Source organism: Ursus americanus, chromosome 33, assembly GCF_024610735.1.
Source record: "Ursus americanus isolate L20-20 chromosome 33, mUrsAme1.1.p, whole genome shotgun sequence".
Lineage (NCBI taxonomy): Eukaryota > Metazoa > Chordata > Mammalia > Carnivora > Ursidae > Ursus > Ursus americanus.
The window spans coordinates 13,147,874-13,169,326 of record NC_142159.1 but is presented as its reverse complement, the minus strand read 5'-3'; the positions used below and the strand labels follow the sequence as shown (position 1 = coordinate 13,169,326).

At 52.7% G+C, this 21,453-nt stretch overlaps 1 protein-coding gene across 1 annotated transcript; it reads right to left on the bottom strand.

Annotated features, from left to right (window-relative positions):
• Positions 1–475: 475 nt before the first annotated feature.
• Positions 476–21,396, bottom strand: IL22RA1 (interleukin 22 receptor subunit alpha 1). Its single transcript, XM_045782397.2, has 7 exons — positions 21,226–21,396; positions 16,555–16,687; positions 15,430–15,608; positions 13,625–13,800; positions 7,421–7,559; positions 3,412–3,533; positions 476–2,370 (listed from the first exon to the last, which is right to left on the bottom strand). Exons 1-7 carry the CDS (start codon positions 21,266–21,268, stop codon positions 1,423–1,425), a joined length of 1,740 nt encoding a protein of 579 aa, XP_045638353.2. The 5' UTR covers positions 21,269–21,396; the 3' UTR covers positions 476–1,422.
• Positions 21,397–21,453: the final 57 nt, after the last annotated feature.

Sequence of the window (21,453 nt, the reverse complement as noted above, 5' to 3'; positions counted from 1 at the left end):
AGCTGGGTCCCTTCTCTCTGGACTTCGGTTATCTGATCCTAGGGTCACCTGAGAGGCGAAAGGACGTGCCAGCACGCTGTGAGCGCGAGCAAGGAGCCACTTCCTGACGGAGGAGTAGCCACGGGGGCAGAAGGGCAAGAGAGCGAGCACCGAGCGCCGAGCACCGCACTGCCTCTGCTGAGGTGTGGGAGAGGAGATCTTCTGGAAACACCACCACCTGTCCCAAACAACTTCCCCCTGCAACCTCAGGGAGAAGGCTCCATTTGTCTTTGGACCCTGTTTCCAGAAGGCCCTGCCATCCCTCCACCTCCCCCAGGCAGTCCAGGCCCTGTGGCCTGGCCTAGAGCAATTCTGAGAAAATGAGGATCATTCGAGGCCACGAGAAAGCCCCCATGTGAAGCCACCCTGAATTGGGGGAGTGGTCACTCACTGTGCGGCCCAATTACAAAAAATCACAACGGACATAGCCACCATGGATTGGGCACCGCCCATGTGCCAGGCACTATTAAGTACTTTATAGACATTATTAATGTCACCCTCACCGCAACCCCGTGAAGTAGGTGTTACCATCCCCATTTTACAGATGAAGAAACCGAGGTTTCGAGCAGTGATTCATTGGCTTGAAGTCATACAGCTGGTAAGTGAAATCTGAACCCAGGTGAGCCGAACCCAAGGCCGAGTTTTCAAAGTCGTGCAGTGTGTGCTCTTTCTCGTTGTGTCTACTTCAGGGGCCACGTGGCCCCCCTTTCCTTACGAACCCTGCTCTCAGGAGAGGGTCTGCAGCTTCTGCCGGCAGAAAGGGCTTGTGTGTTCTCCCCTGGCGGACCTGCATTTCACCTGGGGTACCGCCTCTAGCAGAGGAGCGCAGTTGAGATGCTGTGACTCCCGACAGCGGCTGGGTCGGGACTGAACCCCAGGCCGCACCCGTCCCTGGCGTCTTGCCGTCGTGCTGCCTCTGGCCTTGACAGCAGTGCGGTTGTTCTGGTGCTGCCCAGTCGGCAGGGAGGCGTCCTTTCCAGGCTCTGTTTCTCAGGACAGGGGAACACAGAGGAGGCAGAGACCTCACTCTCTGTCAAACTAGGTTATGAAACTGGCCGGGAGTGAGGTGGAGAACTTTGCGTCCAGCATCTCAGGAGCTGGGGCGCTGGATCTCCGTGAAGTCTCCCTGCATTAACGCCCGGCACTCTGACTGCCCCCTCCTGCCCCGCGGAGCTCATCGGCACATGATGCGTACCCGGAACCCCTCTGGCTGGAGTCCTCAGCATGCCGTTTTGCTCCAAAACGTGGAGCAGGGCAGGGGCCCCGGGTCCCTCTTTCCTTTGGTTCTTTCAAGGGAATTCCCCTGAGGCGGAGCAATGGCCAACGATGTGAGCTTGATGGGGGGGGACAGGGAGGGAGCCCCAGGCCTGCCCTGTTCTCTGCTCAGGCCTCCCACTGCACAGTCAGGGCCAGGCCTCTGAAGAGAGAGTCCAGTTCTGTGGGCTGCTCCAGGTCTGAGGCCTGAGAGCCTGGGCTCTGGGCCCCCATCTCAGGCACGGGACCCTCGTCCTTGGGACACATGAGGGACTCCAGCAGGCCCCAGGGACTTGGTTCCTGGTCTGTGGGGCAACATGGGAGGGAAGGAGTGTGCAAAGGGAGGGATACCGGGTGGCCCTCGATCTGGACAGAGGAGAGGAGGGGAAGCTGGCCCTTTAGGTACAATGGTGTCCCTGGGTCCCCTCCGTGTAGCACACTGGGTTCAGGCACTCTGTCCGCGTGAACTCCCGGAGGCTGGTGGAAGAAATTTTCTTCTTGGGGGTCCTCCATATCCAAGGAGGTCACCCCTTGCAGAGAAAGGCCATCTGGGATATAAGTTCCAGCTGGTGCCTTTTTCTGGAGCCCTTTAGTCCTGAGGTGTTTGGGACTGGAGAGTGTTACAGGTGGGGAGTCTTCGCCAGAGCCTTCCCCGCAGGTCCCATAGGAAGGCCAGCAGGCTGGAGTGGTCTGAGGGGTGTAGGAGGGAGGCTGGACCTCGGACATGGCCTGTGCAGTGTAGAATGGAGTTTTGGCTTCGGGGGTTACTTGCGGTGCATAGGAAGGGGGCCTGACTTCGGGGGCGGCCTGGGGTGCATAGGACTGTGGGGAGAGCGTCTGGTGAGCTGGCACTCCAGAGGGCCGGAGGATGGAGATGTCTGTCTGCCCGAGATAGGTGATTTCAGACAGGCTGTGCAGTGGCGGGGCTCCTGGGGGCTCCCTGGGCCCGGAGACCTTGACTTGGGAGTACTGGACGGGCTGGGCCAGACTGCTGGGGCTGCTCAGGTCAAAGACAGGGATCAGCACGTGCTCCTGGATGAACCGCAGAGGCTGGAAGGTCAGTACTCGCTGGACGTTCTGTGCAGACACAACAACAGGCCACACGTTAGGGCGCGTTCTAAGCTCCCCGAGGGCGCCGCGGACGGCTGGGTCCTCCATGCGGAGGCAGAGGGGATGGGGTAGACCACCTAGGGCACTTTCCAAAATGCACATGCTGCACATGCTCTTGATTTCCCAGAGATTCCTCTAAGTGTTGGGCCTCCCTGAAGGGACAGGGCTGCCAGCCCTTTAGGTGAGAGCCACTTCTTGAGTCTGGGTTATCTCCAGGACAGAGATTCAGGCTGTGGTTTCTCTAGAAGGTAGATAATGCAGGAAGTAGAGGACTCCGAGTGGAGGCTGCCTTGGGGTACACTCTCGAGGGGGTGGCCCACACTGCTCCTCACTCGCGGAGCCCTAAGAGCCTGATGGAGGGGGCCAGGTGCAAAAGGATAGGGGGTAACGGGAGGCCGGGAGAGTCCTACAGGAAATGGCTCCTGTGGGCTTTGACATTGAGCGAAATGCCCTCAAGCTCCCCTGTCCCTCACATAATGAACGAGAGCTAGCTCCTAGAGCCCCAGACCGCTCAGCTCGGGTGTCCGCAGCAGCAGGCCCTGCTACCTCAGCCCGGAGCCAGTGCTGGCCGCCATATTGGGGCTGCCAGGGGGACTTGGGTGGTTTACACCGGGCTTAGAGGACCTGGCAGCACTGGCCCCGCACTCCCAGGCGGCGGTACTTGGCTGCCCGTGTGGACAGGGCATGAGCTCCAGGGCTCTCCCCGGTGCCCACCCCTCCTCGGCCCCTCGCAGGGGCCTGCTCTCCCAGGTCCCACATTACCTGCCTGGACGTGGATGCTCTCGCGTCACCTGGGTTTCCACCCCAAGCCCGCTATTCCTGGCACCCACATTTCTCCAATACACCCTGCTGGGCCGTGTCTTTGTCGACTTCGGGTTGGAGAGGCGAAACGAGGCCCAATTTTCTGCACTGCGTGCTTATCCCTGCCCTACAGGGAGAACCGGGGGCCCCTGGGCCTGTGTCCCCACCCCGGGACCGCCCTCTCCCACCCCAGGCGCAGCCGCTCACCAGGGAGTCGGGAGGTGGAGGCGGTTTGGTGACGTATCTGTAGCTCAGGTAGCAGAGCCCCGCGACGAGGAAGCCCGCAGAGAACAGGAAGGCGCCTGAGAAGGAGTACGTCCACGTCCGATCTGGGGGAGCACAGGGGCCAGAGCAGGGAGACTGAGGCCGGGGTCTGGTCGGGCCCTGTCCTGTGCGGATGCCGCGGGCTGGGTGCTTTTCCCCCTGCCCTCTCGGGCCAGGCTTGGGAAGGCCTCTCTGGCCCCCACCGCGTGCCGGGCTGGGTCAGGAGCGCACATAGACGGCTGCATACTAGATGTCTAAATATCCCGAATTTAGAAATCGTATTCTTACGCTCAGTAACTTAGGTTGCATGCCCCCGCCCTGACAGACATACTTTTCATCACACTGGAAGGCCAAGTCTGAGTATGGATTCTCAGACTCCTGGCGGTCCCGAGCTAACATGTGGAGGGGCGGGGGGGCCTGCCAGTGACCCTGGCCCACCGCGGCTCCATCCCTCTCTGCCAGGGGGCCTTGTGCACAGAGATGTGGACTCCCAGCCCGTATGGCCAAGCTCACCCGTGCCCCTGAACACAGAGCTGCCTACTGGCCCCCCTTCGGTCTGAGGGTCTGCACATCAACAGAATGTCTCCTCTCTGGAGGAAGGGGGCGAGGACCAGATCCGCTAGACGGGACACAGGCTCAGGGCATTTGTACAGGGAGTTTTGGGGTCCCGGGTACCCAGAGTATGGGCTAGGAGGAGGTCACAGGCTCTAGGGGGACCTGTGCATTTGGACTATGGGGTGGGCTGTGGCCAGAGCAAGGCCAGAGCAGAACCTTCTCAACAGGCTTCTCTTGCCTGCCTCTGAGGACAGCCCTGCTTCCCTGGCAGGCGGCTCTGGGCAGAGGTGGGGAGGCGGGGGGGGGGGGGGGTGGCAATGGGAGGGGCCTGTCCTCCACGCCCCCCTGCAAAGGTAGCGGGCTGGGTGTTAGGGAAGACCTTGCCTGGGAGGGAGCCCGGGCGGCACCACCCTTTCTAAAGGGGAAGCAGAGGGCTGACTAAGGGCTTTAGTGTGGAGCCTTCTCCCTGTGGTCCCGCATCTTCGGGATGGGCGTCGGTTCTTGGCCTGACACACTTGCTGCCCCAGTGGGGGGTGGGGTAAGGAAGCGGTAGTTGGGATTTTTGCTAAAACTGGCAATTTGTGCTCTCCAGGGGTTTTGACTCTCCAGGCCACCCTCCTTCCATTCCCCCAGGTGGCTTCAGCGTGGGGTGCTGAGCACCAGCTGCCAGCGACCTTGGCAATTGCTGTGAACCCCGGGAATCGCCGGAGCCTCCACATCCAGCCCACTCCTTGCTCCTCCCCAGCCTGTGAAGCTTGGGCCTCCCTGGGTCAGCTTCCTGCTTCAGTGATGCCCTGTCCCCCGTCACGTGATAGTCCTGTTACTGCTCCAGGGGGAAGACATGACCAGAATGTCTCTACCTGACATGCCTGATGGTACAGGAAAACCCCCGCTCCTCCGGCAGGGTAGGACAGGCACTTGGAACATTCCCATGTGCCATTTCACACGTGGGAAGACAGGAAGAAGTAATGGAAACAACTCTGGAATGTGGGAGGTTAGGGGTCTGGCTCAGCCACTGGTACGCTGAGAAGCTTCTCTCTGCTGCACGACCCTCTCTGGTCTACTCTGTATTAAGAACAGTAGGCAGCAGTTATTGAGCTCTTACTGTTTGCACCATGTGACGTGCTTTACCTATGACATCCCACCAAACAAAGAGGGCCAGAGATGCTCCCTTCTTAGGGGTGATGAAGCCGAGTGTCAGAGAGGCTAAGTGACTTGACCAAGGTCACACAGCTACTCAGTGGAGCCAGGCTGGTCATGTACATCTACAAAGCTCTCCCCACTACACAAGGATGCCTTCGTTTCCTCATCTGTAAAAATCGGATACGGGGTGAGAGTCCTTTCCAGCATCAAGATACAGGGATGTTGCCCCGTGACCCTCCCAGACATCCTGAGAGGTAAAGTGGGAATTCTGGACTCCAGGGATAAGAACAGAGGACAGGATATGGGGTCAAGGGCAGGATATATCGCTCTGAAGTGAAAATAAGAGGAATAAATATGCAGTGGAGAGGCCTAGCTATAAACAAAATTGCAAAGTGCTGACTTCAAGATCAGATGAACTAACTAGGTTCCCTGACCAGCTGTGTGGTTACTGGCAAGCTGTTCAGCCTCTCTGAGCCAGAGTCCCTCCTCTGTGAAATGGGGATGAAGCTACCCAACCTGCAGGGTTGTTGTAAATTCGATGGGATAATATATGTAAAGCATTCAACACAGTGCTTGGCAATGGAGTGGGTACGTAGTAAGTGGTAGGAATTGTTGTTCATATACTTATTTTTAAGGATGAGGTGCTTTCTAGATGTCAGCAAGAAATAGCCAATAAGAAGTGTGATTTATGTAAAAGCAGCTAGAATCGTAGAAAAAAAGGTATCATGTCATAAGCTAGATCACGTAAGGACGAGCCAACAAAAGGATGAGGGTAGAGTGGTCAGTATGTTGTCAGCAAGCAGGGGTGGGGCGCAGGGGGGGGCAGGAATGGACAAGATTTGTCTAGTCCATCCAGGGGAGAGGGTCACAAATCATATACGGGCTCCCAGCATGGTGCCTGTAAAGTCGGTTTCCTTTTCCAGTCCTGCTCTCGCCAAGTTCTATTCTGGTCTCCCCGGGGCACCTTCCCCAGGAAGGGCATGCCCCGTGCAAGCGGCCAGTGCTGGCTGTCCTACCAGGCGTCTCTTGCCCTGAAAATTCATGCACTGGGACTCGGCTGGAGAAATCCGTCTTTCGTGGGTTCTTGGGGTGACTGGTGAGTTGAGTTTCTGAACAACACGGCGGACCAGAACCGATGCGATGCTGATTCTATCACGCTTCAGTCTACCCGAGGGCCCAGCCTCTAGCGGCCTCCTCTCCTCTGTTCATTAGAACAGAAATCACCTACTGACATCATTACTCTGAAGCTGATGACTAAGGAGGAGACTCTTTTTTCCAAATCCATCCGACCCGCTACTATCACTTTCATCTTCTAAACTTGCGGCTCTGAGCATTACAACATTTCTATCTCTGTGAACATGAACACTAATAAAAATATCATGATGCTTAACGATGAGAGTCGGGTTTCAGTGTGCCGGAGGAAGGCAGCGTGGGGCACCAGCTCGCTGGGCCGATGACTCAAAACGATCTCTATTGTAGCGTCACGGTGAGAACATGGGCTCCTGAATTCTGCCTCGTTCTATCCTTCACCACCTGCGTGTCCTTGTGCAAAGTACTTAACGACTCCGAACCTCGGTTCCCTCAGTAAAACAAAGCGATAATCGCACCTGTCTTGTACGGGGCTCACGAGGAATGTGCGGAGTGGTGCCTGGTCCCTGGTTAGCACTGCAGAAATGCTAGCTCTCGGGGCGCCTGGGTGGCTCAGTCGGTTAAGCGCCTGCCTTTGGCTCGGGTCATGATCTCAGGGTCCTGGGATCAAGCCCCACATCGGGCTTTCTGTTAGGTGGGGAGTCTGCTTCTCTCTCTCCCTCTGTGCTCTCTCTCGCTCTCTCTCTCTCTCAAATAAATAAATAAAATCTTTTAAAAAATGCTAGTTCTCATCACTGTTACTCTTCTTTGACTTTGGAAGATATTGAGGGAACGTTTTATCTTCTCTGCTTTCCCTTCTGCAGATTATTTCCCAGGATATCTCCCCTGGGTTAATATTAAGTGAATTTGCTTTGCCAGGGTACACAGAAAGCTGGCCAGGGAGAGGAAATCCAGCGGGCTGGAAGGTGGGGATTAAACGCATTTAATGATAACCCATCGGCTAACTCAGTGATGGATTAACGAAGACTGACTATGGGAACGCACTAATCATCCCTCTGCAGGCTTGTGAGCCCCGCCAAACCCCGCCTTGGTTACAGGGAAGAGAGCACAGAGCCGAGATTCGAAATCAGGTGTCCCGGCTCCCGCTGGTTTCCACTGAGCTTACCTGGCAGGGTCTTTACTCGGCACACGTAGGGAGCGCTCTCTTTGGACCAGGTTGGAACAAAAATCATGATGGTCCCAAGGTACTCTGTGTCAGGCGACAGGCCAATGAACTCGTAGTCTCTCTGCTTCCCTCCAAGGTGCTGAATTTGACAGAGAACCCAGAGTGACTCCTCTTAGGCACCAGTCTCCACGTGGAGCCCAATCAAGGCTGCGCACACGTCTGCCTGGGTCACGGCGCCCAGTACAATGGTGGCACCAGCTGCCCAAACCAAGAACTGGTGGGTCAGTCCATAATGCTCTGTTCCTATTCCCCTACCCTCTGCACCATCACCAGCATCACCAGCACCACCAGCACCATCACTACCACCTCCAGCACCTTCCCCCCAGCACCACCAGCACCACCAGCACCACCAGCACCACCAACATCATCATTATCCCCTCTTCTTCTAGTTTTTCTCCTTCTCCTCCTTCTCTATCAAACATCAAAAACCCTTGACTATCCATCCCTCTCTTTTTTTTTAAAAAGATTTTATTTATTTAGTTGACAGAGATAGAGACAGCCAGCGAGAGAGGGAACACAAGCAGGGGGAGTGGGAGAGGAAGAAGCAGGCTCCCAGGGGAGGAGCCTCATGTGGGGCTCGATCCCATAACGCTGGGATCACGCCCTGAGCCAAAGGCAGACGCTTAACGACTGCACCACCCAGGCACCCCATATCCATCCCTCTCTTGCCTTCCTCATCACTTCTGCCATAACTGGGCCTTGACATCGTGAGCCTGGACTCTTGCAGTGGCTTGCTTACTGGTCACCTGTCTCTGGTTTTGCCCCTGTCCACCTCCATATTCATCCTGGTGCCAAAGTGATATTTACAAAAGATTAACATAATTCCAATGCTCCCCTATTTAAATCTTTTGATGGCTCGGCCCATATCATGGGATAGAACCCCAGTCCCTGTCTCCCTGTCCACTTATCTCTCTCTACAGCCCACCTGGCTCTTTGGGTTCTGCCAATGCTGAACACCTGTTGTTCCTGCCACATCTTGCCTGCTGAAGCAAGCCCTTCTCCTTTCAGTTGCTGATCCTTCTACTAGAGCTGCTTTTTTTTTTTTTAATTTGACAGAGGTAGACAGCCAGCGAGAGAGGGAACACAGCAGGGGAGTGGGAGAGGAAGAAGCAGGCTCCCAGCGGAGGAGCCCGATGTGGGACTCGATCCCAGAACGCTGGGATCACGCCTGAGCCGAAGGCAGACGCCTAATGACCGCGCCACCCAGGCGCCCCTAGAGCTGCTCTTTTAACTCTAGCCTTCCGGTGTGTCTCTAGCCTCTTGACCTTGAACTCTTCCCTTGGCTGCCTTGTTGCATCATTCTGGTTCTCATCCTACTTCTCTCATTGGTCTCAGTGCCCCGATTCAGTTGTTCTGCAAGATTTGTTCTTCATCTGATTTTTTTCTCTCTCCACTTACTTTCTCACTAGTGATCTTATCTGGACCCATGGCTCTGGAGATCAGCGATGTGTAGAAAACTCCCAAACTTAGCAAGAGCTGCCAGTTGGATGTGCACTTCCAGCACGCTGCTCGATGGCACCCCGTGGGCATGTCTAACTCAGCGTGTCCAAACGTGCTGGTCTCCTCTCTCTGGGTCCCTCCCCCTCCCCAGTCCCAAACCTGTACTTGCGTGTGATTCCCTAGCTCCGTTCATGGTGTCTTTCTTGTTCCAGTATTCAAGGCCCAGAACTTGAAGCCGTTTTTGACAAAGCCCCTCTCACATCCCTTGCTTCTAATTGGCCTTAAGTGATTCATAAACCTTCCCTTAAAGGACCAGGAGCTGTGTTCTTGGGTGTTCAAAAAGTAAGAATTTTCTTTGGTTCTTTGCATTTCAGCTACATCTTCCCCTTTCCAGGCACACGGAAGCCAGGGCTTAGGGTTGTTTTCATTTTTATTTCTGGGGGTTGGTGTAAGTGGGTGAAGAAGTACATAAACAGATTTTACGACTTTTTGTTTTGAGTAACTCGTATGGTTGAAATTGCATACGTTAAAGATCATATGACACAAGCCCAGCGGAGTTGCTGCGCCCCAAGGTTCCTCCTTCTCCAGGTGTTTTCTGCCTCTGGCCTGCTTCAGGCCCAGTGATTGCCAGCCCCTACCATTGCAGGGGGCCCTCACTTTCTGCCCTGATCTCTCTTTCGTTTTCACATTTGATCTCTCTTCTTTCTGCTCCCAGGAATGTATAGCTTCTTTGGACCAACCCTCCCTAAAGCAACAGCTATCAACTCCGGCCAAAATAAAAACTACCTGCAAGCATTGGAGAGTAAGCAAAAGCAGGCAGATATTGGAAAAAGGAGGCAGGGAAAGTCATTGGGTAAATTTCTCATCTTTTAAAATGTCTTTTAGCTTGAAAGCAGGCCTTCACCTTGTGGGGTGGTTTAAACCTAAATAGAAACCCTGTAATCTTACTGGTTTGAATAATAAGAAGACAATCCTAACAGCTAGAAAGTGAAGGGAGAGGCTGCAGATAGGAGAGGTCCATAGAGAGGGAGGCCCAAGTTCTGAGTATAAACTTGGCCCAAATCCCTGCCTGGCCCTGAAGGCGAGTGGGGTAAACTCCAAACAGCCCAGGTAAAGGTGAAAGAATGGGACTGAGATTTTGGAGTTTGAAGGTCAGCCAAATTACCTGCCTGCTAAAACAAAACAAAACAAAACAAAACAAAACAAAACAAATCAATACTCTCCGGAGGAATAGAGCAGAATCCAGGGTCCCTCCACTGTACCACTCACAGCATCCAGGATACATTCGAAAATTGTTAGACATGCAAAGTAAAGGAAAACATGATCCATATTCAGGAGAGAAGACAATCAATGGTGGCCTACTCCAAGATGACCAAAGTACTGGAATTAGCAGACAATGATTTTCTCTCTTTCTCTCTTTTAAGATTTTATTTATTTATTTATTTGAGAGAGAGTGAGATGGAGAGAGCCCAAGCAGGAGGAGTGGCAGAGAGAGCAGCAGAGGGAGAGGGAAAAGCAGGCTTCCTGTTGAGCAGGGAGCTCGATGAGGGGGAGAGGTGCTCAATCCCAGGACCCTGAGATCATGACCTGAGCTGAAAGCAGATGCTTAACTGCTTAACCGACTGAGCCACCCAGGCGCCCGAGACAATGATATCCAAGCAGCTACCATAAATATGCCCAAGGAAGCAAAAGAAAATGGGCTCATAACGAATGACTAGGAAATCTCACCAGGATGCAGAAACCATGAAAATTGGAAACGTTAGAACTGAAAAATATAATATCTGAAATAAACTGAAAAATATAATATCTGAAATAAAAATCCCACTTGAATGGTCTTCATAGCAGACTGGAGTTGAGAGAAGAGTCAGAGAACTTGAAAACAGATTAACAGCACAAGGAGAATCAGTGGTGTTGGTCACACAACTTCTCACAGGTACGAGAACCCATGGAACTGTACACTTTAAAAGGGAGGATTTTCTGGTATGTGAATTATATCTCAATAAAAGGGCAGAGATGTCAGAATGCTATCTTCAAGAGATGCACTTTATTTATTTATTTATTTATTTATTTATTTATTTATTTAAAGACTTTATTTATTTATTTGACAGAGAGGAGACGGGCAGCGAGAGAGGAAACACAAGCAGGGGGAGTGGGAGAGGGAGAAGCAGGCTTCCCGCTGAGCAGGGAGCCCGATGCGGGGCTCGATCCCAGGACTCTGGGGTCACGCCCTGAGCTGAAGGCAGATGCTTAATGACTGAGCCACCCAGGCACCCCAAGAGATGCACTTGAAATAGAAGACACAGTTAGAGCGACAGTAAATGGAGGTAAAAAGATGTGCCAGGCACGGGCGCCTGGGTGGCTCAGTTGGTTAAGCGTCTGCCTTGGGCTCAAGTCACGATGCCAGGGTCCTGGGGTGGAGTCCCACGCCGGGCTCCCTGCTCAGGGAGAACCTGCTACTCCCTCTCCCTCTGCCCTCCCCCCCTGCTTGTGCTCACTCTCGTGCACACGTGTGCTTTCTCTCTCAAATAAATAAAGATATAGAATCTAAAACAAAACAAAAAAAGACATACCAGGCAGACTGTGTGTGTGAGAAGGCTGGAGTGGTTATGTGAATAACAGGTGCAGTAGACTTCAGTACAAAGAATGATACTGGAGGAAAAAAGGACATTTCATAACGATAAAAGGGTCGATTGATCGGGAGCCTGTAACAATCAGAAATGTGTCTGTTTGAGAACAGAGTTTCAAGAGGCATGAAGCAAATCTGCACAGAATTAGAGGGGAAGAGAGACAAACGCACAGTCACAGGTGGAGATTTTGATACTCTCAGCAATGAAAAGAACAACAGATCTTCCCCAAATCAGGAAAGACACAGAGCACCTGAGTCATACGATTATCGGACGGGTATTCACGGAGCATTCCGCCAAACCAAGAGCATGTGGACACTCCCCTAGATGGGCCATATGCCCGGCCATAAATGCAGAAGAACGGCAGTCATGCTGAGTGTGTTCTCTGACCACAGACTGAATTAAGTTGTAAATAAGATAGTCACTAAAGCCCAAATATTTACTAATAGGTAGTATGATAGGGACTTTCCCTGCTCAGTGATCTCTGATTGCTCCCCTGACTACTGAGATCAATAGACCTTCCTCTGTCCACCCCCCCAGCCCTCGACCTCCCAGCCTGCCCGCCCGGCTTATCTCCCACAGCAGCCTCCTCTACACCAGCGGGTCTCAGATGTCAGGGTGGGTAAGAAGCACTCGGGCTGCTGACTAAAAACTCAGATCCTAGAGGTGCCACTGCTGAATTGCCCTGAGTAGATCGGAGGAAGGCCCAGGCACCTGCATTTTAAATAAATACTGTAGGAGATTCTGACGCCATTGGTTTGGGGCCATGTTTTGTGAAACTGTTCTGCAGGAGAACCTGGCCTGTAGGTCTCCGTGCTCTAGCCAAACTGGGCAGTTTTGTGCTTCCCAGGAGAGTTTTAAGTTTTCCTGCTTTTCTCCCCGATCCTGGTGGGGCCGTCTACGCCAGTGAGGGAAAAATGTGGGCTGTGAACACAGCTGGATCTGAATCTTGACTCTGCTATCATTTCCTTTTTTTTTTTTTAAGATTTTATTTATTTGTTTGACAGAGAGAGAGAGAGACAGCCAGCGAGAGAGGGAACCCAAGCAGGGGGAGTGGGAGAGGAAGAAGCAGGCTCCCAGCAGAGGAGCCTGATGCGGGGCTCGATCCCAGAACGCCGGGATCACGCCCTGAGCCAAAGGCAGACGCTTAATGACTGTGCCACCCAGGCGCCCCTGCTATCATTTCCTGAACAATCTTGAGCAAGTGCCTTAACCTCTTTGTTTTCTCATTCAGGAGATGGAGATGGTAGCCCCCACCTCACAAGGTAAGGGTGAGGAATAAATGATATACTAGGCGTGTATTACTCGGCATGCCTCAGAAGTTGGTATTGGCACCAGAAAGTTTTCTGATCTGGAAGTTTTTCCAGAACTCTTTGAGCTGCCATCTCCCCTCCTACCACCCTGCTCCCGCTCCACCCCACGCAATATCCTTATTTTCCTCTATCTCTAGCTATTTGAATTCTTGCTTTAGCTCCTTCCCCATCCACTAGATTATACCTCTTGGGTGTGGGAATAGCCATTCAGTGGAATTATGGATCCCCTGGCACATGCTTGGGAGAAAACACATATTTCCTGGATACAAAAGAAATACCTCATACATCATTTGACCATTTATGCCCTTGCCTTCCACCTTTCATTGTTAGTGATCTTAAGACACAGCCTGTATCCAGTTCCTGCAAATGGTGGACAACTAGCAAAAGGAAATGCAGCAGCAGCAATAGATTTCAGCATTTTCCAAAGTGGACATCTGAAGATGTTAGTAGAGGTTGCTCTCCAGGGTATTATAAGGCATCAGGCAAAAAATAAAGTTAAAAAATTATGCAAAATGAAAGGAGTTTCTCTGGTCAAGAAATTTGAGAGAAGTCGTAGTCAATGAATTGAAACTGGAGTCTTGGCTTTGCAGGACTTGTCAGAGACTTTAGCATGTGCTTGTCTATGTGATCTACAAGAGGGAGGGCTGTAGATATATAAATGCTAATTTATATAAAACATCTCCTTTCTACTTGAAGCAATGCAGATCTAAGTGACAGAGAAATGAGTTTCCCAGGCAGGGAAGGACCAGGGAGGCACATATATTTACCATTTGGTAGGTGTGGTTGACCTGGAGCTCTAAGCGGTAGAATAGGTCAGGGAAGATGTCCTCCAGGGTTAACTGGTGGCCATCCCCAGCGCGGATAGGTGTGGAGGTGGGATGGACAATCATCTGGATGGATCTCACCTTGGGGATACAGGTCACGTCGGGTGGTTTGATGGTAGCTGGAAAGGGGAGAGAGAAAAGCAAAAAGAAAAGGCTGGAATCATCCCGTAGTGTCTGAGGTTGCCCTGGACCAGGGGACATGACTGACTGTTTCCCCTTTCCTCCAGCCCCAGCCCCAGTTATGCTAATGAAAGCAGCAACTAAACAAACAGGTGAGAAGAGAAAACGACCGCTAGCAATGGGCGTGTGGGTTTAAGGCTGGCAAAGGGGTGCCCAGGGGTGAATGGGCAGAACCCAGGGAGAGGGGTACTGACCTCTTAGATTAACCGTGCTCTTGCCCCTGCCTCCACAGTCCCCACCTTGAGTCTGCCCATAGCACCCTTTACCCCAGTCTACTGGCAATGACAGCTTTGGGGACTGAGAGTTCAGCTATATAAACTAAGTCATGCTCAGGGGGCCTCAAATTATTGATTTGGCCTCAAAGGCCAGGCCTGAGACTTCAGTCTCTCTCAAGATGTGATTTGCTGAATAACCAAATAAGCTTTACTGGTTTACAGACCCTTTTAGGAATTTGACGAATGCTACGGATCGGATCTACTCTCCCTCCAAATGTACACATGCAAAAATTTTGCACCCAATTTCGGGGATTCATGAGCCCTACTCCCCCTGAAGCGAATTTATAAAAATCCCTCAAGGGTCCATTGACCTCTGAGATTGAAAACATTGGAGCTAGAAGAATGTTCACTTCAGTTTTGTTTATAAAATTGAAAAACTGAGTTGAAAGTCCCCCAAAAGGGAACTGGGGAAGTAAATTAAGAACACCTGCATAGAACAGACCATTCTGCAGCCGTGAAATGTCATGCTGTGGAAAAGTGCTTCATGACGTGGGCAAACGTTCCTGAGGGCGTTGTGTGAAAAGCAACCAAACAACCAGGTCACCAAAGAGTAGAGACAGTCGCTAGTTAACTCTGGTTATGTTTAAGTGTTCAGATTATGTTGGGCTTCTTTCATTTTTCTTTGTGCATTTCTATATTTTCCAGATTTTCTACAATAAATATGTATTAATTGAATAAGCCTAGAAAAAAATAACTAGTTTTATTTTTTCTTTTCTTGGAAAACCACGTGGCTGTGAAGTCAGTTAGTGAACATTGCCCATGCTCAGCTGGTGTGGGGAGTTTGGCAACTCAGATTCATTCACTTATCAATTACGTGGTGAGCCTCTCCTCCGTGCCAGGCCCCGTGCGAAGGACCGAGAACGCGGGATTCCACGCCCCCGCACGGAGGCAGGTGGGATACAGACAGGCAGAGGGCATCACTGCAGATGGTGATAGCAGCTACGAAGACAATGAACAGAGAGTAGCAGGTGGTGACATAATGAAATGAGGTCATTGGGATGACAGCGGGGACACCCACTTAGGAGGGGATGTGGAAGCCCAGACCAAGACTAAGATTGGAAAAGAGGCAGGGCCGGAGTAGGGCACTGAGTTAGGAGCCCTTGGCTGGAGCCGAGAGGCCAGAGGAAGGTGAACTGACCTTGGGAGGCCAGGATGGAACTGGAGAAAGACCCCCAGCTGTGCACGGGATCGTCTCTAGTTGGGGTGCCCTTCCCTAAAACCACATCTTGAACTGCCCCCTGACCTTCTGGGCCTCCCCCCACCCCTCCCCTGCAGTGAGGGGTGCCCACTCACTGTGTTGCAGCGAGCTGAACCGATCAGTCATCTTGGTGGCTGACCGGCCTCCCGCGCTGGTGGCAGTTACCCGGGCGTAGTAGAGCTCCGTGAGGTTGCCCGTCTCCATGGTCAGGTTGCAGGATTTCCGGGTGACCCTCTGGCAGCCCTCCTTCGCCAGCCACTCTCTCTCTCCGTACCTGCGGGCACGGGAGGGGCCGGAGCACACCTTGAATGATTGGGCCTGGCACTGGGCCTGCGGTTTATTAATAATGATAACGATATCTAATATTTACTTAGCACATTCTGTGTCCCAGGCCCCTTATGTGGCTGATCTGTTTGTCCTCACAATGATCCTGTGAGGTTGAAGACATGATTCTCCCTCCTTTTTGAATGAGGAAGCTGAGGCTTAAAGGGGAAAAATTTGGACTGGTGTTGGGGCATGCATTTGGGGGGCCAGGATTTGAGTTCACATTCTGGGCTCATTGTTACCATAAGCCTTTGAGGCAGGCTCTGTCATCCCCATTTGACAGATGCGGGAACTGAAACTTAGAGAGGGGAAGGGACTTGCCACAGGGTAAAGAGGCAGGACCAGCGATGGAACCCAGGTGTGCAGACCCCTGAGCCCATGCCAACCTCCTCCTCTGCGTAGGAAGGGAGACGAGCAGGAACAGGGGCCTGGGCTTGAGGGGTGGGCATGGCTCTTTGTTGTAAAACCATTTTATTATCTGCCAGGCACAAGCGCTCATGACTATCTTGCTTAATCTATCTAACAATCCTCTGATGGAGGTACTCTTGGTAGCCTTACCTTATGGGTGAGGAAACTGAGGCTTGGCGAGATTACCCCATGGCCCCAGGTTATAAAGGCCAGAGCTGGCAGGGAAGCCTGGGCAGTCTGACTCCAGAACCTGTACTTTTTTTTTTTTTTTCAGAACCTGTACTTTTAACCATTATTTTATCCTCCCTTTGCAAAAGAAACCACAACAGAGCAAAGCTTTTTCTGGCAGGGGGTGGTGCGAGCTGTGTCACATCAGACCGGGGTGGGGGACCAGGTGGGACGTGGGGACATCTGGTAGACAGGGATTTTCTTGGAAGGGCTGGTTTCAGAGCAGAGTCCGAAGAGGTCGTGTGGAGAGGGAAGCCCACCTTTTATACTCCACGCTGTAGACCGTGTCCGGGGCGCTCTCCAGCCCGCTGTCCCACGTCAGGATGTTTTCGAAGTTACTGGACTGGAATTTTACGTGCTGAAGCAGATTCGAGGTGTCCTCCACCATGTGAGCTGCGGGAAGTGGGAGCAGGGTGAGCATATGGGCACGAGGGTCCTGCCCCCAGCCCGCCAACAAGCCGTCCGACCGGAGGGCGGCAGCAGCACCCACGGACCAGAGACTCTGCAACTGACCAGCACAGCCCTCCTTCTCTTGCTCTCAAGTGTTCCAGTGAGCTATGATCTGCAGCCCATAAAACAGCATTTCAAAGCGTGCACATCAGGGGTTTCTGAATATATTCACAAAGTAGGGAAACCATCACCACTATCTAATTTCAGAGCATTGTCATCACCCTAAAAAGGAACCCTGTGTCCATCAGGGGTCCCTCTCCCTTCCTTCGCTCCCCAGCTCGCAGTCAACCACTAAGCTGCTTTCCGGCTCTATGGTTCCTGTTCTGGACTTTTCATACAAACAGTCTTACAGTAAGTGGCCTTTCGTGTCTTCACTTAGCATAACGTGTTCGAGATTTATTCATGTGGCAGCCTGCGTCAGTCCTTACTTCCTTTTTACGGCTGGATAATACCCCACTGGACGGCTATTCTGCAGTTTATCCATTCATCAGTTGATGGACATCGGGGTTGTTTCTACTTTTTCGGCTGTTAGGAACAACGCTCCGGTACACGTTTGTGTACAAGTCTGTAAGTGGCCCTATGTTTTCAGTTCGGTCGGGTATAGAGCTAGGAGCCGAGCTGCCGGCTCGCGTGGTAATTCTGTTTGACTTTCCGAACGGCCGCCCCACTGTGTGCCAAACCGTTTTCCAGAGCGCCTGCGGCATCTTGAGTCCCCGCCAGCAGCGAGGGAGGAGCGCGTCTCTTCCACCCCCTGACGGCCCTGGGGTTGTCCCTCCCTCGCTTGCGAACACACCTGAAGTTGGCGTCTCACCAGCGGAATATTGGAAAGACGCTCAACTACACGCTGACGGTTCAACTAACACATCAAAGAACAACTTTCCCAGAGTCAATAATCGCACACAAGGCTGGAGAGGACGTTTGTGGGCTCCGGCCCCTCTGTTGGCGGAACCCGCCCCTGCCCGCCCAGCACGGGGAGGAAGACAGAGCACCTGCCACAGCCACACAGACTTCACGGGGCGAGGGGGCCGATGGGAGCCACACACGGGCAGGGCCACCCTGGGGGGCCTGTTTTCTTCATCTCTGAGATGGGGGATAATTCGGCTTATCTAAAGGCAAACGCTAATGACAAGAGCGGCAGCGGACACTTGTGAAATGTGCTCCCAGTGCCAGGCACTAGGCTAAGTCTCTTCACGAAACCCTCCTGACACCCCGAGGAGGCAGAAGCAGGGGCTCAGAGAGCTTTCCCTGCCCCGTGTCTCGGTGAGTCCGTGACGGAGCCTGCCGTCCTCATCATGGTGCTAGACTGGTCGTGGGGGAACACAAGAGGGCAGGGAGGGCACAGCAAAGGCCAGAGCCCCAAGAAGAGGACCAGGGAGGGGCCACTGCCCCCCAAAGCGATCTTGAACTCTAAATGAGAGCCTTCACTTAGGAAACTCTTCTCTCAGCCCTCCCGGCTTGGCCTGTGGAAAGGAAGAGGGGTTGCAGGAAAATGGCGGCCGGAGCCGGCAGCTGGCTCTGAGCATGCTCAGAAGGGCTGGTTGGCTGGGGTGGGAATTAAGCAGGTGCAGACCCAGTTGCGTCAAGGCCTTGGAGCCTTGTGTGTATATGTGTCTTTGATGTGTGTGTGCCTCGCTCCTCCCCAGACGAGGCCATGACAACCAACAGACCCAAGGTGTAGGGAGAGGATAGTTATTTATTCCCCGCTCCAAGTCTACGTACAATATTTCTGCAAGAGGGGTCCGTGGGCTTAGGAGGCACCTGTGAGGATGGGGAAAAGTGTTCGGACAGCCCGACCCTGCTATGCATCCACTGGTTAAATCTAAGGCCACATTCCTCTTGGAATCTGAGTTGGTCAGTCCCAACAGCTATAGAAATTTTTGTGTTCCAGACTTCCGGGAGCTCCCAGAACAGGACCTAGGGGACTTGGGGCATGGGGAGGACGTGTCTTACTGCCTCTAGCCAATGTGATGGCTATGCCACTGAGCTCCGAGGTGTGGCCGACATCTTGTTTGGATGAGTCTGGGCAGAATTGGAGTCTGTTCTGGAAGGAATGGTCCTGGATTCAGGGCTGGGTCTTAAGATGTGGGAGGGAGTCCACCTGAGGTCAGAACCAAATGGTGGCTTCTGAGGGGGTGATAAAGTTAGGGCAGGAGAGAGGGAGGGTGGGATTTGATAGAAGGCCAGGGTCTATCAGGGGATGGGCTTAACTACCGCTAGTGGTGGGTTAGGGGCTGCACTGGGAAGGTTGCTGGTTGGGGTAGGTATCCTGGGGCGCTAGTTGTAGTGGGGGGGAGCCTGGTGGCTGGGGCTGGCACATGCTTGGGGGGTAAAGGGCCCAGGCTAGGAGGAGGTTGGCACCATTTTCCAGGAGGGAACTGAAGTTGGCTTCCAGAAATGGAGTGGGTGGACCTTGGCTGGACTCTTCTTTTAGGGGGCATTGAGAGCTAACAAGATCTCTCCCTTGGGGCACCTGGGTGGCTCAGTTGGTTAAGTGTCTGACTCTTGATTTCGGCTCAGTTCATGATCTCAGGGCCCTGGGATCAAGCCCTATGCTCAGTGCAGAATCCGCTTGGGATTCTCTTTCTCCCTCTGCCCCCTAGCCCCCGCGCTTGAGCTCTCTCTCTCCATAATAAGTAAATAAAACCTTAAAAAAAAAAAGATCTCTCCCTCTCCTGCCCTGTTCATTCCTTTCCCCCCTTCAAGCTACCATGTATTCCTCAGCCTGCATTGTTTCTGCACTTCCTGGGTGAAAGTCTACATTGTGAAATCCTGGGGACACATGTGTTGTCTAGAAACTGGCAGCCTGGTGGCCTCTATGAAAGGAAGTTTTCAAATTCACTTGGAAAAACAATTTTAAGTCAACAAGTTGGGTAACAAACAAAAATAATCCAAAATATTCTAGCATCAGCCTAAGAATGCTGGGGCAGAGGAGACCTGGGGCCCAGAGAACCTTCTCAGCTCTTAACAACTCCTAAGGTTGTTTCCCCTTGGTCCCCATCTGCAAGGGTCAAGAGCTTCTGAGACTTCCAACCAGAATGGAGTCTTTGGGGGATGCAGTGAGCCTTCCTCACTCATCAAGGACCCAGTGCGTTGGGAATGCCCAGCTTGATGCTGGAGTGGAACAGACTGGAAGGGCCCAGGTGGCAGCTGGAAACACTGTGGATCCCACCAGCTGACACAGGGGACAGCAGCAGAGGGGGCTGGGAAGCTCCGGCCCTTTATGGGCTTCATCCTGCCGTTGAGCTAGAAGGGGCCTTGCAGAGGTCATCTCTCCCTGCTCTTCAGTCTGGACTATGCATTCACTTCCTGAGACAGTTCCCTGAATTTTATTAAACGTCTTGGGAAGCAGAGAGCCAATCTGGGATTTCACGTATCTGTCTAAAAGTTCTCTGTAATGATAAATCAAGAAATCCATTTTATCAAATTTGAAAACTATGCCCTTTTGTCCTGTTTTTAAAAGGGCCCTGTTGTTTTAAGATCTTTTAATGTGGCAGACTGGCCTTTCTGGGAGAAAATCATCTTTTATTTAATTTAAAAAAATTTTTTATTTCAATTTAGTTTAATTAACATATATTATATTATTAATTTCAGAGGCAGAATTTAGTGATTCATCGGTTGCATATAACACCCAGTGCTCATGACTTCAAGTGCCCTCCTTAATGCCCATCACCCAGCTACCCCATCTCCCACCCCCTCCCCACCAGCAACCCTCAGTTTATTTCCTAGAGTTAATGCTCTTTTATTTATTTATTTTTTAAAGATTTTATTTGTATTTGAGAGAGAGCGAGAGTGAGCACAAGTGGGGAAAGGCAGGAAGAGGGAGAAGCAGACTCCCCACTGAGCAGGGAGCCTGACCCACCCGGGGCTCGATCCCAGGACCCTGGAATCATGACATGAGCCAAAGGCAGAAGCTTAACCACCTGAGCCACCCAGGCGCCCCAGTTAATGCTCTTTTAGATCTAGTGTGAGGGGTCAGAAGAGGCCTCCCGTGGGTCGTGGAGAGAAACAATGGCCACACTCAAGTTTTGTCCATCTGTCCTTCTCCCCCCTCCCCTTGCTGGGCCAGTGCCGGCCAGAAGCAGAGGAGGGGATGGTATAACTATCAGAATTATTCGAGGGGTCCAAGGATGTCTGCCTCCCTCAAGCCAATTCTCCATCCACTGAGGTGAGGGCATCCGGCACCCCAGTTCAGACAATGGGCTGCATCCCTGAGTCTTGAGGTGAGTTGAGTCACTGGAAGAAGCCAGGTCTGAGGGACCCTCTCATCCTCCCCAGTAACCTGAGGTACTCCCCAATTCTCCAGGGAAGCTTGTCACCCAGGGCAGCCCTGGTGGAGAAGAAACTGAAACTGGCCATCCTGGGCTGTGTGTGTGTGTGTGTGTGTGTGTGTGTGTGTATGTGTGTAACCCTGATCCACCGTCCTGGGTGTCGGAGGGTGGGGGGGGTAGGGGGAGTCTGACCACAAGGCAATGGGCACTCACCGGCCAGGGATCCCGCGGCTAGGATGGTCAGTAGTGTCCTCATGGGGCCGGGCTCAGAGCCCTCTTTGGCCTCGGCTCCGGCTCCGGGCTGAGCACAGATGGAGGGCTGGGAGGCTTTGCCGCCTCCGCAGCGCTTGGCTCCACCCGGCCACAGGGGAGGAGGGGGAAAGGAGGGGAGGGAAAGGCGGGGAGGGTGGGGCCTGAGCTGGGGGAGCGAGGTGCAAAGGT

What these genes read in the sequence shown, in the direction of transcription:
- IL22RA1 (XM_045782397.2), bottom strand. Translation starts at nt 21,268, where the DNA reads ATGAGGACACTACTGACCATCCTAGCCGCGGGATCCCTGGCCG. An exon ending in GTTCAGCTCGCTGCAACACA is followed by an intron (nt 13,801 to 15,429) that starts GTGAGTGGGCAC and finishes TCCCCTTTCCAG; the next exon opens with CTACCATCAAACCACCCGAC. An exon ending in CCGAGTAAAGACCCTGCCAG is followed by an intron (nt 3,534 to 7,420) that starts GTAAGCTCAGTG and finishes GTGCTCCCCCAG; the next exon opens with ATCGGACGTGGACGTACTCC.